The 19546-nt window shown below is 41.6% G+C and overlaps 1 protein-coding gene across 4 annotated transcripts in view; it reads left to right on the top strand.

Moving 5' to 3' along the window:
* The first annotated feature begins 1956 nt into the window (after positions 1 to 1956).
* LOC124255826 overlaps positions 1957 to 19546 on the top strand; it is a 71508-nt gene continuing 53918 nt past the window's right edge. For 2 of the 4 annotated variants that reach the window (XM_046689766.1, XM_046689765.1), the window contains exons 1-2: positions 1959 to 2387; positions 13757 to 13840. In XM_046689766.1, coding sequence (XP_046545722.1) covers positions 2316 to 2387; positions 13757 to 13840 — 156 coding nt within the window. In that variant the 5' untranslated portion in view covers positions 1959 to 2315. Of the gene's footprint in view, positions 2388 to 13756; positions 13841 to 19546 lie in introns of all 4 variants that reach the window. The other 2 variants (XM_046689767.1, XM_046689764.1) reach the window with 2 other exon arrangements.

The raw sequence follows: 19546 nt of genomic DNA, 5'->3' as shown, positions 1-19546 counted from the left end.
GAAATAATTAAATATCTTTTCCTTTTAAATATGTTTTTGAAGTATGTCTAACCACTGGCAGCTGTTTGTTTGAAAACGTTATTGGAGCGGAATATTCTCTAATGTGTTGTTCACATCAAAGGTCACGCAAGTTAACCTATGTATGGTTTCTTACATGGGACGTTGCGCGCGCGCGTTTGTGTGTGCGTGTGTGAGTGCGTGCGTGCGGGTAACACTACAGCTCGAGCTTCCAGATGCCCTGTCATTTTCCCTTAACTCAAATTTATCCCCAACGCGTTCAGATTTTGGTTTGTAGATGTTTAGTTCATGATTAGACTAAGGTCGACCTTAAGCCAGTGCCACGAAAGCCGACAGAAATTGGAAGGGAGCAAAACAAGGGAATGCAGACGTTATTCTAAAGCAACATTAATACACGTGTTTAGCCTGACTAGTCACTGACCATCGTCCACGGTTCATTGTTGCCTTTATAGTCCCTGAAGAACAATACACCTAATTCACACAGCCACAGACACATAGAACCTGCGTTTACATCTATCATACATGAATTAGCAAACGTACAAATTTGAAAATGGAACAGAGACAAGAGAGAACAGATTCAGTTAACAATGACTGCAATAATATCAGATTCCGACAAACGGCCATCTGTTATCTGAACGTGTGTCAACATGGTCTGTGCTAATGTTTCTGGAGACCAACAGAACCTTTCAGTCAGTATAGCTGAGGGTACTGTACTCAACACGGTCTACAATAATATGTCAGGTAATAACCTCAGGTTAAACTGTATCTTCTGTCGCCTTCTGTACAAATGAACCCGTGAAGATCCGGGTTAGAATATTGATCTTCAGTAACCCATGCTTGTCGTAAGAGGCGACTAACGGGACCGGGTGGTTAGGCTCACTGACTTGGTTGACACATGTCATTGTATCCAAATTGCGTAGATCGATGCTCATGCTGTTGATCACTGGATTGTCTTGTCCAGTCTCGATTTTTTACGAACCGCCCCCATATAGCTGTAGTACTGCTGAGTGCGGCGTAAACTTACTAACTCACTCACTCTGTACCAATGCTTTGGAAGATGAAAGAGACGTGACAAATATGTTTAGTAAGGGAACGATCTGCAGTAAGCTCAGGGTAGACCCTACTTCATTGCGCCATTCAACAATGTCAGATTACATGCAATGATATTGCCCCTTGTCGATATTCAGGTGATTAACCGCGGTGGCGAAAGTGGGGTAGAAACGGAAGATGTAATGAAACAAAACCAGATCCTCATTGGCTATCCATCCACAAATATTCATTATCAGAGAGAAAAATTGTGTTGATCCAGTTTAAGTGCCTGATCATGACTAAAGGTGACAGGGAATCAAGTCTATGCACGGACTGCCACTAGGAAATAGAAAACCAGATCAAGAGCGGTATAAAATTAAACCTGAAATGAAAATGAAACAATGCAAATAGGCAACATTCGTTTTATCCTTATTTGACGCTTTGCTGACACGTGACAATTTGCATAACAGGTTGCTAGGACTTGAGCTTACACGCATGTACAAACCGGTAATCCGGTTCACAGTTCATGGTTGCTTTGTTTACTCTAAAGTGTTTTATTAAGGAAGTTTTAATTTGTTTCAGCTATCGTGTTTGTCTATTCTCGTTAATAGCTATTAATGGTTTTGTTAATTTGCTGGAGGCGTGACTGGTCGCTGATCAAATGAACTGATACCGGTACACTGTGACAGTATACCTGCTAGATAGGAGATTAATATCCATGTAGTTATGATATCACTAAGTCACATTTATTCCTGACTCACTGGAACATGTGTTCCTTCAAACATTTATCTACCGATGTACAAGGGATAGCCGTTACCACGGAGTACTACTTATAACGAGTATATGAGCGGATGGTATTTGCCCTCCAGTTAAAGATCTACACACTGAATAAGTTCCGCTCTAGATATCTTCCGCCAGAGACTTCCAGCGCAGGTGACAATCCGGCGAGGACATCTTCTTTCTCCGTGCCTTTTTATGATAACCACGGTTTTGTTCTAACACCCACCATACCTGGACCGATTGGTGGTGATATGGTCGGTCCCTATCTGTCCCTAGTCCCTCTAACATTACAGGTATGCCTCTACCTGCTCATAGGTGCGATTGGAGCTCAGGTCTATTTTAGGCGTTTCACTTCCTGGTCGTAAGCTCACGTTGAACAAACGCTCAGTGGCTCACATCGAGAAATATGCGTCGTCGGTTACCGCAAGTCTTAAGATTCTACTCTAACAAGTGAGGATTTTATATTTATTGGGACAGTTTCTTACACTATGGATTACGTGAACTTACCGAACAGTCCCTACAAACTGATAGACGGATGGTTGCAACACAAAGGAACGCACGTAAGTATTATGCATGATCTGACAAGTGTATGTTTGTTTATGTTATAGCAAGCAGTTGACTGGGAACCGCTACAGGTGCAAGTTTTACCTCTTAAAAACGTCGTACGAACAACATGTTTGTACCATCAAGTCCTTGAACTGTATAAACTGGTGTTTCAGAAATGAGTTAAGAAAACACATGATCGATAATATTTAACTTTTGAGGCCGTTTCACGCCTCGTTGTCACCGTATCTACTGTATCTCTCTCACACCCATGTCAAACAGCTGCGTGTTAATAATATTGGCCAGTAATAATGGGGTGAATCTACAAATATCAACGACTTTCATCTCTCTGGTGTATAGTTTTAACTTAATGAACATGATAATTTAAAAATGTGTACATTTTCTCGAATGTCAAACAAGCATATCTGACTGTCTTCAATATTAATTGTACCACTGTTTTGTCAGTGTTTGACAGAAGACCATCACTCTAACAAGTTAACGTTGACATGCAGTACGATCAATCTTCTACCGTTTTCTTACACAGTTTTTATACTGGTGGCAATTCGTTCACAGTGCTTTATACTGTTGTGCTTTTTGCTGATGGTTAGTGCTATTATACCTTATACTGACTCACCCCTCTAGTTATATACTGTAGATAATTCGAATGTACCCAGAACTGGCCCTATGTTTGACTGTGTGAGTTTTAAAGCAGTCTGTATAGGTGAACCATTATACACTGGCTGTCTTGTCTGTCTGCAAACACACGCTTGTCTCCTTTGACATGAAAAATAGGCTACGGGGCAGTAGCTGTTGAGAAACCTGTTTAGGTGAGCGGGGTACCTGGCGTAGATATCAAAGCCTATTGTTAAAATCTAAGACGGCTGAACAATGAGGGTATATAGTACACGTTCCTATTCTCATTTACCGGAAAATTCGAAGTTTGTCATAACAGTTGACATCTGTGTGCAATCACGGCCAACCTACTAAAGAAATTCAGACAAACACTGAGCTTTCACTAAGACCATGGTATCCGGTGATTTAACACAGCAGGATATTCCGTGACACTTAGGGTAGTTACATGGACCGCTGTAGGTATAAGGCTAGTCTGTCTCACAGGCCCTGAACCATAGTATTTTCCCTACTGCCTAGCCCTCCCTGTAAAGCTAAAGCTCTAAATCAAGCAAGTCTAGATTTCCCCTGAATTTCCCAACTCACGGGGGCTCCTTTTCAATTTAAATGAGTCTGTTTGTTACTGTCAATATTATATATATTTAGGGACGAAGCGTTAGTCTAGTATAAGGGCACATAATATGTATGCAGGAGACACTAGCTGAGGGAGGTCAGACAGGGATATGTTCTGACGTAACGATACGAGTAGTGTTTGGATTGATCGTTGTATCTGACAAGTGAGCTGCCGCTTTACAAATCAGAACAGTTCGCGCATGTAGCTGGATATGTATAAAATCTCATTATAAATATTGATTGATCATGTCAGCACGGGTATAATAAATTATAGGTAGAGATTTTCTCTAGTTAAATTAAATAACTCGGGTGGCATAACGAACCCTTCCCTAATACGTGACGACGGGTGTGTTTTTGCATTGAAAGGCTATACAATGTCATTGTAATTTACCAAAATGGCCACACGCTGACCTATGTTTTTGTTCATATTTTCTACGACGGTTCGGGGTGTCGATATTTCCCTGAACACTGTGACGATTAATATGCTGATTAGCATGCCACTCGATAATTTTCTATCAGCAACTCAAACTATTTACTTGACTTATTTTATCAGGTCCATGTATGGCATTTGAGTGAGTGAGTTTTGTTTTACGCCGCGCCCAGCAATATTCCAGCTATATGGCGGCGGTCTGTAAATTATCGAGTCTGAGACAGACAATCCAGTGATCAACAGCAGGAGCATCGATCTGCGCAATTGGGAACCGATGACATGTGTCAACCAAGTCAGCGAGCCTGACCACCCGATCCCGTTAGTCGCCTCTTACGACAAGCATGGGTTACTGAAGATCAATATTCTAACCCGGACCGCCACGGGTTGTATGGCATTTGAGTTATATCTGTAACATGATGTAAGTATGAGGCGTTGAAGGCAACCACCATAATGATGGATAAAATAAATAGATCTAACATACAAACGGGAGACGTTTGTAGCGGTGTTGGTGTATAGGCTATGTAGGGTGTGGGTTCGAATCCCGTATGGGACCCTACCCAAAAAGTACTAGAATTTGTACTTTACTAAGAAAGTGTTATCCCAAATATAGTATATGTTATATGTAGAAACACTTGAAATACGGACATGGCAGACATTGCGAGATTCAGATTCTACTGTACTAAATAGAGTCAATTCTAAATAACTTGTACATTTGAATACACTGCTGATTGGAGAACTGTTGACACAGCATAGACAAAGGTCAACGCCCCTGACAAAGGATAAATTTTCATAAACATGTCCACAGAATATACACACTAACTATGAGGTTAACATTACTGTTTATCATCCAAAACTGTGTTCCACAGGAGATATCGCTTGTGTGAGATCAAACGATATCTCCTAGGAGATATCGTTTTGACAGTAGATTTTGTACAATGCCCTGACAATGCTATGACGTCATGTACTTGATGACGTCACAATGCTATGACATCGCTGCACTGCAAGTCTAATGGCAGTACCATGTTCAGAGATGTACACTTTTCATTGAAAATTAATGAAGAGTGATTTTGGATGATAAATAGAATCTCACCCTCGTGTCTTCTGATATCAAATATATCAACACTCGTTGATAAAAGTAAAAATATCCTCGGCAAGCCTCGGATATTTGTAACTTTATCAACTCGTGTTGATATATTTGATATCAGAAGACACTTGGGTGAGATTCTCTATATATTACACTTATCTGGAATATCCCCCACAGTCTGGCTGTTTGCCAGGCTTACAATCACAGATCTTTCTTATGTCATGTTACATAAAATATGTATGACTGGTATACAGTAAACTGCCTTTACAACGAACTGACGGATATAACGAACTGACGGATATAACGAACTGACGGATATAACGAACTGACAGATATAACGAACTGACGGATATAACGAACTGACAGATATAACGAACTGACGGACCTAACGCACTGACGGATATAACGAACTGACAGATATAACGAACTGACAGATATAACGAACTGGCGGATATAACGAACTGTTGGTTTGTCCCGCCTCTTGTATATTCTCGTCGAAATGCATATACCTAACTACGGTTATAGCGAATGGAAATTTGTGGTCCGCTGTGTTCGATATAACGGTAGTTTACTATAACAGGCCTAGGCTATCACATATACATGGATACTCTTTAAAAAAAGTATGGGAACTTCATCTCTAATTTGCGATTGAAAAAACTGTGAGATATATCGGAGTCAATCAATGTTGATATAATAATAGTTAATGTCTTGAGAATGCATCACCACTTGCACTTTCTTATGACCATAGTTGTTTGTACAGTAATCGCTCTTGAAAGATGATTGGTGTATGACATGAAATTTGCATGTGTACGATTTTCATTTTCAAACAAAAAACCCAACCCGGCTAGACACAAACACTAACAACTGTGTGATGGAAGATGATTATCAAAATAACTGGTCTACCGTGATTTATCGATCTTGTTGAAAACCGTCAAAATCATGCACTTGTTTGGGACTACTGCGTTGTGCACGTGCATCCCATGCGTTGTGTTTAGGGGTGGTGATAAAGAGAAATGGTGGTGAGTTCATAACATGTCTGTCTTTGAAAGGTTTGTTAACGCTTATACTTCCTATCCAAACTGAAACTTCAGGTTCCCCAACGTTTTTAAAGAGTATATACAGTATACATGGCAAACAAAACATTAAAATTAATGTGCATCACTGGGAAACTTTTGTTGTCATAACGTCATGTATCATGCCCGTATTACGAAGACACCTTACATGCAGACAATGGCTAGGTCGTGTAATGCTGGGATGTCAGTTACATTCATATAGTGTAAACAACACTCCGACCCTGTATTCATGGAGTCAGAAATTCGGGGGTTTAGAGAACATCGTCACATTCTATGATGTAAGGCGACAATGACTGCCGACAGCCCGCGATGTAATGACTCGCTTGAGGTATTTGGCAATTACTTGTGAATTGACATTGAGCTATGAGCAAGGTGGCATGTTATTTACATAGTGGTTTTGAAAAAATATGTTTGTGTTGGTTCTTTGTTTCAAGTTGCAAAGGAATTATTTCCTCTGTTTACTAAACCGCAACAGTTTGGGTGTTATGTCGTGATATAGAGGATGTGGATGTTAGTGGGTGAGTGTGGCAAGGAAGAGGATGTGGTTGTTGGTGGGGTGAGTGTGGCAAGGAAGAGGATGTGGTTGTAGGTGGGGTGAGTGTGGCAAGGAAGAGGATGTGGTTGTTGGTGGGTCAGTGTCGCAAGGAAGAGGATGTGGATGTGAGTGGGTGAGTGTCGCAAGGAAGAGGATGAGGATGTTAGTGGGTGAGTGTGGCAAGGAAGAGGATGTGGTTGTAGGTGGGGTGAGTGGAGCAAGGAAGATGATGTGGATGTTAGTGGGTGAGTGTGGCAAGGAAGATGATGTGGTTGTTGCTGAGGTGAGTGGTGCAAGGAAGAGGATGAGGATGTTAGTGGGTGAGTGTGGCAAGGAAGAGGATGTGGTTGTAGGTGGGGTGAGTGGTGCAAGGAAGATGATGTGGATGTTAGTGGGTGAGTGTGGCAAGGAAGAGGATGTGGTTGTAGGTGGGGTGAGTGGTGCAAGGAAGATGATGTGGATGTTAGTGGGTGAGTGTGACAAGGAAGGAGAGGGATGTGGTTGTAGGTGGGGTGAGTGGTGCAAGGAAGAGGATGATGTTGGTGGGTGAGTGTGGCAAGGAAGATGATGTGGTTGTTGCTGAGGTGAGTGGTGCAAGGAAGAGGATGTGGATGTTAGTGGGTGAGTGTGGCAAGGAAGATGATGTGGTTGTTGCTGAGGTGAGTGGTGCAAGGAAGAGGATGTGGATGTTAGTTGGTGAGTGTGGCAAGGAAGATGATGTGGTTGTAGGTGGGGTGAGTGGTGCAAGGAAGAGGATGTGGATGTTAGTGGGTGAGTGTGGTAAGGAAGATGATGTGGTTGTTAGTGGGTGAGTGTGGCAAGGAAGATGATGTGGATGTTAGTGGGTGAGTGTGGCAAGGAAGATGATGTGGTTGTTGCTGAGGTGAGTGGTGCAAGGAAGAGGATGTGGATGTTAGTTGGTGAGTGTGGCAAGGAAGAGGATGTGGTTGTAGGTGGGGTGAGTGGTGCAAGGAAAGAGGATGTGGATGTTGAGTGGGTGAGTGTGGCAAGGGGAAGATGATGTGGTTGTTAGTGGGTGAGTGTGGCAAGGAAGATGATGTGGATGTTAGTGGGTGAGTGTGGCAAGGAAGATGATGTGGTTGTTGCTGAGGTGAGTGGTGCAAGGAAGAGGATGTGGATGTTAGTTAGTGAGTGTGGCAAGGAAGAGGATGTGGTTGTAGGTGGGGTGAGTGGTGCAAGGAAGATGATGTGGATGTTAGTGGGTGAGTGTGGCAAGGAAGAGGATGTGGTTGTAGGTGGGGTGAGTGGAGCAAGGAAGATGATGTGGATGTTAGTGGGTGAGTGTGGCAAAAGGAAGATGATGTGGTTGTAGGTGGGGTGGAGTGGAGCAAGGAAGATGATGTGGATGTTGAGTGGGTGAGTGTGGCAAGAGGAAGATGATGTGGTTGTTGCTGAGGTGAGGTGGTGCAAAGGGAAGAGGATGTGGATGTTAGTTGGTGAGTGTGGCAAGGAAAGAGGATGTGGTTGTAGGTGGGGTGAGTGGTGCAAGAAGAGGATGTGGATGTTAGTGGGTGATTGTGGCAAGGAAGAGATGTGGTTGTAGGTGGGGTGAGTGGTGCAAGGAAGAGGATGTGGATGTTAGTTGGTGAGTGTGGCAAGGAAGATGATGTGGTTGTAGGTGGGGTGAGTGGAGCAAGGAAGATGATGTGGATGTTAGTGGGTGAGTGTGGCAAGGAAGATGATGTGGTTGTTGCTGAGGTGAGTGGTGCAAGGAAGAGGATGTGGATGTTAGTTGGTGAGTGTGGCAAGGAAGAGGATGTGGTTGTAGGTGGGGTGAGTGGTGCAAGGAAGAGGATGTGGATGTTAGTGGGTGAGTGGTGCAAGGAAGATGATGTGGTTGTTAGTGGGTGAGTGGTGCAAGGAAGAGGATGTGGTTGTTGGTGGGGTGAGTGGAGCAAGGAAGATGATGTGGTTGTTGGTGGGTGGCAGTGGTGCAAGGAAGAAGATGTGGATGCTGGTGGGGTGAGTGGGGCAAGGAAGAGGATGTTGTTGTTGGGGAGAGTGGAGCAAGGAAGGGGATGTGGTTGTTGGTGGGGTGAGTGGTGCAAGGAAGAGGATGTGGCGGTTGGTGGGTGAGTTGGGCAAAAGAAGAGGATGTGGTTGTTGGTGGGTGAGTTGGGCAAGAAAGAGGATGTTGTTGTTGTTGGGTGAGTTAAGCAAGAAAGAAGATGTGGATGCTGGTGGGGTGAGTGGTGCAAGGAAGAAGATGTGGATGTAATTGGGTGAGTGGTGCAAGGAAGAGGATGTGGTTGTGGGTGGGGTGACTGGGACAAGGAAGAGGATGTGGTTGTAGGTGGGGTGAGTGGGACAAGGAAGAGGATGTGGTTGTTGGTGGGGTGAGTGGTGCAAGGAAGAGGATGTGGTTGTTGGTGGGTTGAGTGGTGCAAGGAAGAGGATGTGGTTGTTGGTGGGGTGAGTGGTGCAAGGAAGAGGATGTGGATGTTAATGGGTTAGTGTTGCAAGGAAGAGGATGTGTATATAGGTGGGTGAGTTGGGCAAGGAAGAGGATGTGGTTGTTGGTGGGTGAGTGGAGCAAGGAAGATGATGTGGTTGTTGGTGGGGTGAGTGGAGCAAGGAAGATGATGTGGTTCTTGGTGCACATATAACGTTTGCCTAGCAACCATTGTTTCTGTGTGTGTGTTCGTCGTCTGTGACGTCATTAAACAATTGAACGTGACGTCAATGAACTGGACAGTCACACTTGCTTACCGTGATTTTTAATGCACATATGCACATGAACAAAATGGATAATAAAATAAATTATTACACTTGCAAGTGTGCCACACAACTTATACGAAACGAGTGCGAAATTTTGTATTGCCCGAGCGAAAGCGAGGGCAATACAAAATTTTGCACGAGCTTCGCATAAGTCGTATGACACACTTGCTCGTGTAATAATCTCTATTGATGTACGACTGACCGTGGCAGCTTCAAATGGAAATATATTCTTGTTTATATGGAACACATCTACCACACGACCCGTATGGTACCGGCTGAAGGAGACTTCATTTGACTTTTATAATTCCTTCATTGGAAATTCATATTTGCCAGTGTTTATATATGTAGCGTTGACGTCCGTGAGAAAAGCAAACATGAAGACTTAGAGAGTATAACAGAGCTTACTGGTTGCAGGGAGATTCGTCTGTAAATAGGACGCCTTCATATCGTGGTATCATCTAGTTCCACCGACGTCTGCAGTGGAGTTGACTAGGGTCGAGTATTGGGAGCGTTACGTTGATAAACTTGTCAGCTGAATCTGTGTGAAGTGTTCTCTAGGGTGACACTGACTGTTCAGTGGTAGTGAATTATTACACATTGATACAGTGTCTATTAGCATAGATGTAGTATGATTGCTGGGGATACCACAAGGTGGTATATAAATCAACGCGTACACTGTCTTTACGACAGGGGTCGTTCTTGAAGGAGGAGCATTGGCCTCTTCCGGAAACAATGTTCCGTGACCTCTGTGTTGAGGGTAACGTCATCAGTTACGACGATACAGGTATGGCCTAATATACGACCCTACCTGTGGTATCTTACATAGACTACACCCGTAGTCCATGTGAACTTTGTATCATACACACTCTGAGATGTCAACAAGCACTACAGATCACAACAACACAAAGGGGTACAAGGTATGTAACCAGGGGCGGATACAGCATTTTGACAGCATACAGCATACAGCATCACGAGAGATTCAATGGTCATTTAATAAACTTTCAGGACAAAGGGGGATGCGCACCTCTCTCCTCCCCCCGGATCCGCCTATGACATAACTGACTGAGTCAAGTTGCTGTGATAACAAATAACGTTGGTGTGTTTATTGATATATATTAAAAGAAGAAATATATATCAAATCTAACTATACATTACAACATATAATGCAGGAAGTAGTGAGAGTGCTCCTTCCACGGGGAGTGTTTTCCTCCTGCAAAGGGTGTGTGTTATTATGCTGAGGGGAGTGATTTGGTCCCACGTTGAAATCATTCTAAAGTTGTTGATCCCAGGGCGAAATCATTCTCGAGTGATTTGGTCCTGGGGGTGATCTGATACCTTAAAGGTTCACTGATCTAACACTGCCACCTATGTCTCATTAGCTGCCATGAGAGATTTCCCGGCGGGCGCAACAGAGCGTGACATATATAAGACTGGGCTACTGTCTGTCAGGATTGCAGACTTAAATTCTAAGACAATGTGTATACACATATACGTAAGTTAATAAAATTCTCCAAGCTAATCAAGCAGACAACAAGAAGGGTGGATGTCCATCGCAAGCCGTTATTTGGAAATATCCCTAACAGTCCTAGTCTGATGTTATTAAAGTCTCCCAGCATTGCATGTCGGATTTCTAATGCATGGATGGTATGATGACTGAGATGCATGGTTACACTGGCATGTGTTACAAGTTCCAAAGTGCCTAAAACATAATCATAGATTAATTATGCCTGGATTATAAGCTCATAAATAGAGACGAACATTGACTTCAGTTTTCTTTTAGTTATAACAAGTTAGTCGCTTCGAGATGAAAGTAGTTAGAAATGTTAAAAAATAAACTAGATGGGCATATTTTGCAGCCAGTATATCAGTCTAGGCATGGTCGACATACGTAGGGTTCACAAAGATGAGTATATTTCCCAGTGAATTCCAAGACGGTGAAAAACCTTTCTGTAACAAAGGCAGCAACCAGTCCCGGCGATTTGTCGGAGATCAGTTCCCCTTTTAAGTACGGTTGAATACCGACACGTATTCAAATACACATGAAGAGCGGTAACTGCAGATATTGTACCTGAACTTGAATATCGTATAGGGGTTGTTGACGACGGTACCCAGGACTATTCAGCTAGTCCATGGTTAACGTTGCTGTGTACTAAATTTATAACCCTCCACCTCAATCCACTTGATTCACTTTTAATCAATAGATCTTAAAATGGAAATCTCCTCTTCGGGGTTTGTGAAACATTGCGAAGTAGGATTCGTCGGACACAGAAGTGTCCCAAAGAATGTCAAGGTTTTGTTTTCATATCTACGAACTTGAACTGCTCTCTAACTACACGTTAAATATAACTGACCCTGGAAAAACGGATGACTGGTCACGTGGGGGTCATCAAGAACATGATTCGTATAATCAATCAGATATAGGAGCTGTATATTGTGAAGCCACGCGTGAGGTTGTATCCGAGGACACGCATGATTGAAGCTTGTTTTACACATATATTTCATTGACAATAAACAATCCTTTGGATTTTGTTATTGAATTCATCGAAGAGTGTGCATCTTGGGTCATACAATCTGCACTTAGCTTTGGTAGTGAGTGAGTTTAGGGTTTACGCCGCTTTTAGCAATATTCCAGCAATATCACGGCGGTGGACACCAGAAATGGGCTTCACACATTGTACCCATGTGGTGAATCGAACCCGGGCTTCGGCTTGACGAGCCAACGCTTTAACCACAATTCTACCCCACCGCCCCAAGATGTTTCGTAATTACAATATTTTACATATACTGTATCAAATGTGGTAATGCTTCACATGGACGTGTATTACTACAAGCGCTGTCCTTAATGGTGTAAAACTCTGGCCCCTGTCCTACAAAGTGTTAACTCTAATACATTAACGTAGGCTTACGATTGTCGTGACGCTAAGATCGCTTTGGGGCATGAGGCCCTGATGTGAAGAGCACGCTGTCCTCTCACATGGGGTTGACGTCACTCAGACAGCTGATGTGAACATCTAATACAAGCCAGACTTTACTTACATGATGGCTAGATATTTCACAACCTACGCTTTGTAACGTTCACCTCTCCCGGAATCTACCTGATGATTTATGTCAGATATTGCCAAAAATAAGGCCTAAGTTGCTTTAGGAATATGACTTTACCATCTTTAATCTTAAGCCAGAAAAAATAAAACCTTAGGGTATTTCAAAAACACAAGCTTTGTCTCAGGGTATGTTTTTTTATGAACACCGCCTCAGGTGAGCGACATTACATGGGGACCTTGAGTGTCTAACATGTTGTGGTTATCTCTCGACAGATCTTCAAGCATTGTCTGCAAGGACTGACTGACTGACTGAGTTTAGTTTTACGCCGCTTTTAGCAATATTCCAGCAATATCACGGCGGGAGACACCAGAAATGGGCTTCACAAATTGTACCCATGTGGAGAATCGTTGTCTGCAAGAAGGAAATGAATTGACTAGTGAAATATTTGTTAAATTAATTCATCGAGTATGTGAATGTTGTACGAAATATATATATTAAATACAGACTTGGCTTGTCAAAGTTAATGATTAATTTTGGACGGAATATATCACTTGAAATAATACAAAGAATTTGTCCTTTATGTAACTCTGCTATAGAAGACGAAATACATTTTACCTTTGAATGTCCTTATTATGCAGAAATACGAACTAAATATATGCCAGAACGTTTCTCATCTAAGTTGAGTAGAATAGGGTTTGTTTCTATTTTGTCATCGAATGATGCCGATGTAATATTTAAATTATCTCTATTTGTAAAACATGGAATGGACCTAAGAAATAACTTGTTGAATGGGATTTCAGATTTATCTTACTCTAAAAAGTCCTTCTGATTACCACTAATTGTTAAATGAATGTTATATTTTTATTTTTTCCACTGTATCTACTAATCGGTATATTCTCAACCAGTGTATTTACGTAAACTTGTATATGGGCTGATGGCCTTTGCTACAATAAAACACCTTTGACTTTGACTTTGACCTGGCAAAACTATTCCGCCTCCTTCACAACAACCTGCACACAATCGTGTTCAGATCAAGGAACCGAGAGAGATCAAAGAGAAGGGCCAACGTTCCATGCATGGTTCCAGGGTTCACCTTGGGGTCTAGTCTACTTGGGAGAAGTCGACTCAAATATTATGTTTTAAATAACTGAATTAGCCTACTGCTGGCATCACTTTACCCAGAGACGCGATCTTAGTCCTTCCGTTACTGTTTATTCTCAAGGACATTTATTTCTTCCCAGGATTCCAAGTGGGTGCAGTATTGGTGCGTCATCAAGGAATTCACCCTGTATATTTTCAAAAACCAGGATACAAGCAGAGAAAATGTAAGTATCAAGTCACAAGACCAGGCCCCGATTTCTCGAAACAAACTTAAGTCTGAGTTTTGACTTAAGTCTGAGTTTTTACTCAAATTTGACAAAATGCAGGAAAATGCATTTCCCAGAATAAACTGAAATCAATATTAAACTCAAACTTAATAGACAATTTGAGTTTGGTGGATAGATTTCTTAAGTTGTTTGGGCTTTTTTTTTATTTACAAAATGCAGTTGAGTTAAAAATTCAGCTGTTTCAAATTGTCAAACTCAGTTTGAAATTTTGAGTAAAAACTTAAGTTTGTTTCGAGAAATCGGGGCCAGGGCCTAGATTTTCGAAGCTCTCTTAGCGCTAAGATAGTCGTAAGTTAATGTTAATGAATGGCACTTACGACTATCTTAGCGCTAAGAGAGCTTCGAAAATCTAGGCCCTGGGTACTAAAGTGTACACGGATACGTTAATTCAAGAAGCAGTCGTAGTGCTACCATACGTCGACATTGATTTGTAAAAGGTGTATTTGGGACTTCATCGATTGGAGTTACCTAGGTCATATCTGCAAATGGAATTCATGTAAAGAGCCAACGAGGTCTGACGCAACCCAATAACGTTAAAGCATAATTCACGGAGAGGACGTACAGTGATATGAATTATTAATCCTATATTTGCTCCAAGTGCGACTTTGGAAAACAAACTAACCCTGACGTATAATTTGCTAGTAGTAAACAACATTTCTCGGGAGACGTTGATGTCTGTATAAGGAATTCAAAGGCTGTTAGCAATTATATGCTATTTTTTGCAACGCTCACAAAGTCAGCAGACAACGTCTTGCATATTTTTAAAAGCGACGACATTCCAAATCTACTCCAAAACATTACTCTTGTTATCCGTAATTTATTTTTCTTTCCATTTTACGGTCATGTATAAGTATTCACAACATCAGGCAGCTCACAAGACATATTTTCATTTGATCTTGGGACATTCATGAAAGTATATTTGTTACGTGTCGAATTCCACATTTTACAAGTGAGCGAGTGAGTTTAGTTTTTCGAAGCACTCCGCAATATTTCTGCGACATGGCGGCGATCTGTAAATAATCGAGTCTGGACCAGACAATCCATGCAGTGATCAACAGCATGAGCATCGACCTACGCAATTGTGATACGATGACATGTGTCAACCAAGTCAGCGAGCCTCACCATCCGATCCCGTTAGTCGCTTCTTATGACAAGCATGGGTTGCTGAGGACCCGATGTTCACGGATATTAAATGTCTGAGGACCGGATGTTCACGGGTATTAAATGTCTGAGGGCCGGAGTCCCCGTAATGTCACTAATGTCCTCCATGTCATTCTAGTCACGTTCGAAGAGTGAGAGACGAACAGACCTTGCACGACATGCGTACAAATTAACATTCACACATTTGGCGCTGGCGTTAATGTTCTGCTGTCTGGAGGTATTGATGTCCTAGATCCTTTATATGGTCTCTGGTGGGAGTTGTTGTCTAGAACCTGTGTGGTTCGAATCCGCATGTCTTTACGAGTGTTTGTCATGGATGGGCAGTCACTAAGGGGATGGCCTCTTACCGTAGAAGGGCCAGTCATTACTCCCTCCTCACGTGGTCCCACACAGCTCGCCTTCGTTTTCGCTTGGACGTGTCATGGTGAAATTCTGCAGTACGGGACTGGGATAGCCTAGTGGTTAAAGCGTTCGCTCGTCACGCTGAGGACTCGGGTTCGATTCCCCACATGAGCACAGTGTGTGAAGCCTATTTCTGGTGTCCCCCGCCGTGATATTACTGGAATATTGCTAAAAGCTGTGTAAAACCATACTCACCCACTTGGAGATTGCTGTGGGTGGCAGTGATATTGAATTCTGTGTCTAGTCTTATACAGGGAACGCTTGTTGCAATGTTTCTCGACCACTCGTTGCTTCTCGCCAAAAAGTTGCAACACCAGTGAAATTCAGCTCTTTGCCTTACTTCAAGATTTTCCAATTTCCATCCATAAAGAGGTTTGTAAATGACAAAATGTCCGTGCTACGTCAACAACTTTGCGTTTGTTTGAAACAAGATAATACTATACTGTTCACTTCCAGGCGACATATCCCGACTACAGACAAACATGATATGAAGAAGAAGAAGAAAAAATAGTTTATTCGGGTGTCCAGTGCTGAGCATGAAAATCACATAAAATGATAAAACAGTGTAAAAAAAACACAACACCCGGCCAACGTGGGCCTATTAGACACCAGGATGCTAAAATACATGTATACAAAAATTGTAAAAGCACTTTACGTGCAAATGTTACAAATACACGAGGGCATTTGATAATCATTTAAAATACACGTTCATATATATTAACGTACTAGATAGCGTATTGATATTTACCAATTTACACTTGTGACAATAGGGGATTGTGATATAACCTGCGCCTATGCATAGATTTAATTACTGAGGCTACGGAGTTGGATAGGTTGTCGCACTGCATGAGAAATATGGTCTGTTCTACAGGAGTCAATAAACAAAAAAGCGGACTAAGAGACGAAGCACGGTCCCAAACTTAAGCTGTTAAGTCTACATAAAGGTTACATGATGTTAGAAAATGAACGTCGTCTCCAATGCTATTAGCGTTACAATGTTTACAAATACGGTCAGTTAATGGGGTTTTTGGTTTCGAGAAGCGACCGAGTTCAATTTCAAGGGGAAGGGTGCCACATCTAAACTCTGCCAATAAACTGCGATGTTCTCTGTCGGATACATTAGTCACATACTGGGAGGTATTATCAGACATTTTGAACTGTCGATAAGTTCTCAGTTTATTACCGTTAGTTAACCCTTTATCATCCCAAATTTGCTTCAACCATAAATCCTTATCATTATCAATAAGCGCATTTCATGCATAGACAAAATTATGAGATAATAAATTATCTACCACTTGAGTAACTGATTGCACCTCAAATAATTTCATAACAGCATTTTCCCATGATTTCCGAAATTTGAGGGACCAGCATGTACAATCTTCGTTAGCCTATTTTCATCTGCCAAACTCATTTTTTTTTCAAAAACGTAAAATATCAATTTTTCGCTTTGTGAAATTAGATGTCCAACCCAATTCATCCCTAACTGCCAGATTGGGTGTCTTATTGCCTACTCCGAGGAAAAGCGTAAAGCCCTATTTTGAATAGCATTAATACAACTGAATTCTTTAGTGCCCCAAATAGCCGAACCATACGATTAAATTGGTTGGACTAAATTATCATATAAAGTATTAAATACACTGTAGTCCATTCCTCCCACTGCTTTAAACTTACAGATTATTACACCAAGAGCTCTACTAGCTGACTTAGCTATTTCTTTTGCTGTATAATTCATATCCAAATATTCATTAAGCCAAAGCCCAAGATACTTATAAGAATGCACAATCTCTATATTTTCTTCACCACAAGTACAATGATAAGATGATCTAACAGAGGACATGTTACGATAATGAACAACTTTAGTTATTTTGCTATTTATTTGGAGACGCCATTTCTTACACCAGTTGGCGACACAGTTTAACATTGATTGCAACGACGCTTCATCAGGGGCAACGAGCGCGACATCGTCCGCATACAGCACATATTGATTATGGAGTTATCTACCTTTACCCCGCACTTTAGATCAATAATCTCTTCAACTAAATCGTTTACGAAAACCGAGAAAAGTGTCGGTGACAGAACACAGCCTTGTTTTACACCGCTAAATACAGCGATACTACCGGTCATTTTACCGTTATCAAAAACCCGAGAGGTGTTATTATCATACAACGATTTGACCGATTGAAGAAACTTTCAGTTTACTCCCAATCTGAGTAACTTATACCACAGACAGTCGCGATTCACACATCGATATAACAAACATACGTCGGGAGATTAACAGACTTTCGGTTCTTCACAGTAGAGTATAAACTATATATGTGTTCCGTTGCACTCCTTTTACTTCGGAAGCCGTTTTGTCCTTCTGCCAAAAGGTTATTTTGTTCCAACCATTTTGAAAAACGTGTATTTAAAATATCCGCGTATAGTTTACAAGGTATTGATAGCAAGGAAATTCCGCGATACCCTAACGGGTCACGTGGGTCTGTATCGGCCATTTTAATAGGATAAATTAAGCTGTGTCGCCAGATATCAGGGCAAACATTATTATCAAAACAATATGAAAATATGCGTAATAACACATCTATACAGTAGCTGTTTTTTAATGCGTGTATGAAGTCTAATCCAGGAGCTTTACCATATTTAGCACGATTAATAGCATGAATAACCTCATCACGTGATATAGATGTATTTAAGAGTTTGAATCAGCACCACTGTTACAAAGACCTGAGTTGGAGGATACACTCTCTTCTACATGATGCAAGTGATTATCATCGAATCTATCACTAGTGTCGCCATTATATAATTGGCAATAATCGGATTGCCATTTATCCAAAACTTTATCCTCATCAGAGACAACAACCCCATTTTCCACAACTACCCAGGGAATAGAGCTACACCTATCGTTAGCTGTTCCTATTTTCCCTATAGCCTTCCCGAACTCCCTAGAATCCTTATCCTTATACTTGTCAAGGAGAATTTGTTGCTGCTGTCTCTGATAAGAACGTTTACGTGAACGGAGCATTTTGTCAAAAGCTTTACGTTTAGATAAATAATCTCTTTTAAGTGATTTTCTCCGAAAAGGCGATTTACACTTTAACCAGTCACGTTCTGCAGTAGAGACCGCATCCCACTTAACCTTTAGAACTTCACACCAATATGGCTTATAAACTGATTTAGTTTATTTACAAAGAGGCCTATGACGGTAAATCTCCCCAACCTTACCAAGTTCAACATACAAACAATTAAAAAATTCATCATACGCAGCGTCAACATCACTCTGGTTACACAGATGCAATTCCATTTTACAAAATTCAGAAGAGAATCACAATCTGCACTTCAGAAGGTATCATTCAGAAGAGAAACACAATCTGCACATGAAAGGAAATCACCATGAATTTTGCTTTGATCATAACGTTTATATTCTTGCTCACTGTCTACAGGCACTCGATCAACAGACACGTCACATACTGTCAAAGGCAGAGTTATTTCTGACAACAATACTGAGTGGTCGGGTACAACATCAGGCATATTCGACCCATCAATAAGTGATGACATTTTCATAACTTTAAAGGCCTTGAATTTTACCAAGTCCTCTTGTGCAGTAACTACATAATCCACGACTGAGCACCCGTTCTTGATGTAGGTAAAATCCTGTTGACCTACACGTCCGTTGACTAGACATAGATTCGCATCCACGAAAAAGTCAATGAAAGAGGCACCTTGAGCGTTTAGAGTAGTGTCGATTACTTCACGCTTGGCGATATTGTCCACACCTGCAATAGGCCTATAGTCTTTCTCGGATCCAACACGAGCGTTGAAAAAGCCACATATACATGGTGTTCCATAGTTCTGATATAGGTAGTATTTCTCCATTAGGTTATTGAAGAAGGTATCGGTAGCTCGCGTGAAGCCAGCTGGGGGCAGGTAACATACGCACAACACAAGACTGACGTCCCTAGCAGTGCGCGATGAGATCTTAAACCATATCATGTCCTCTGTGTCTGCATCTAGTACGGTAACACTAAAAGATTCTAAAAAGCTTAGCTTAAAAAAGGCACTAACTCCCCCAGAGCCCCGCTTGGC

Source organism: Haliotis rubra, unplaced genomic scaffold (assembly GCF_003918875.1).
Source record: "Haliotis rubra isolate DU_JTF1 unplaced genomic scaffold, ASM391887v1 Scf61, whole genome shotgun sequence".
Taxonomy (NCBI): Eukaryota; Metazoa; Mollusca; class Gastropoda; order Lepetellida; family Haliotidae; genus Haliotis; species Haliotis rubra.
The sequence above is the reverse complement of the archived record's forward strand: the minus strand, read 5'-3'. Positions and strand labels throughout refer to the sequence as shown.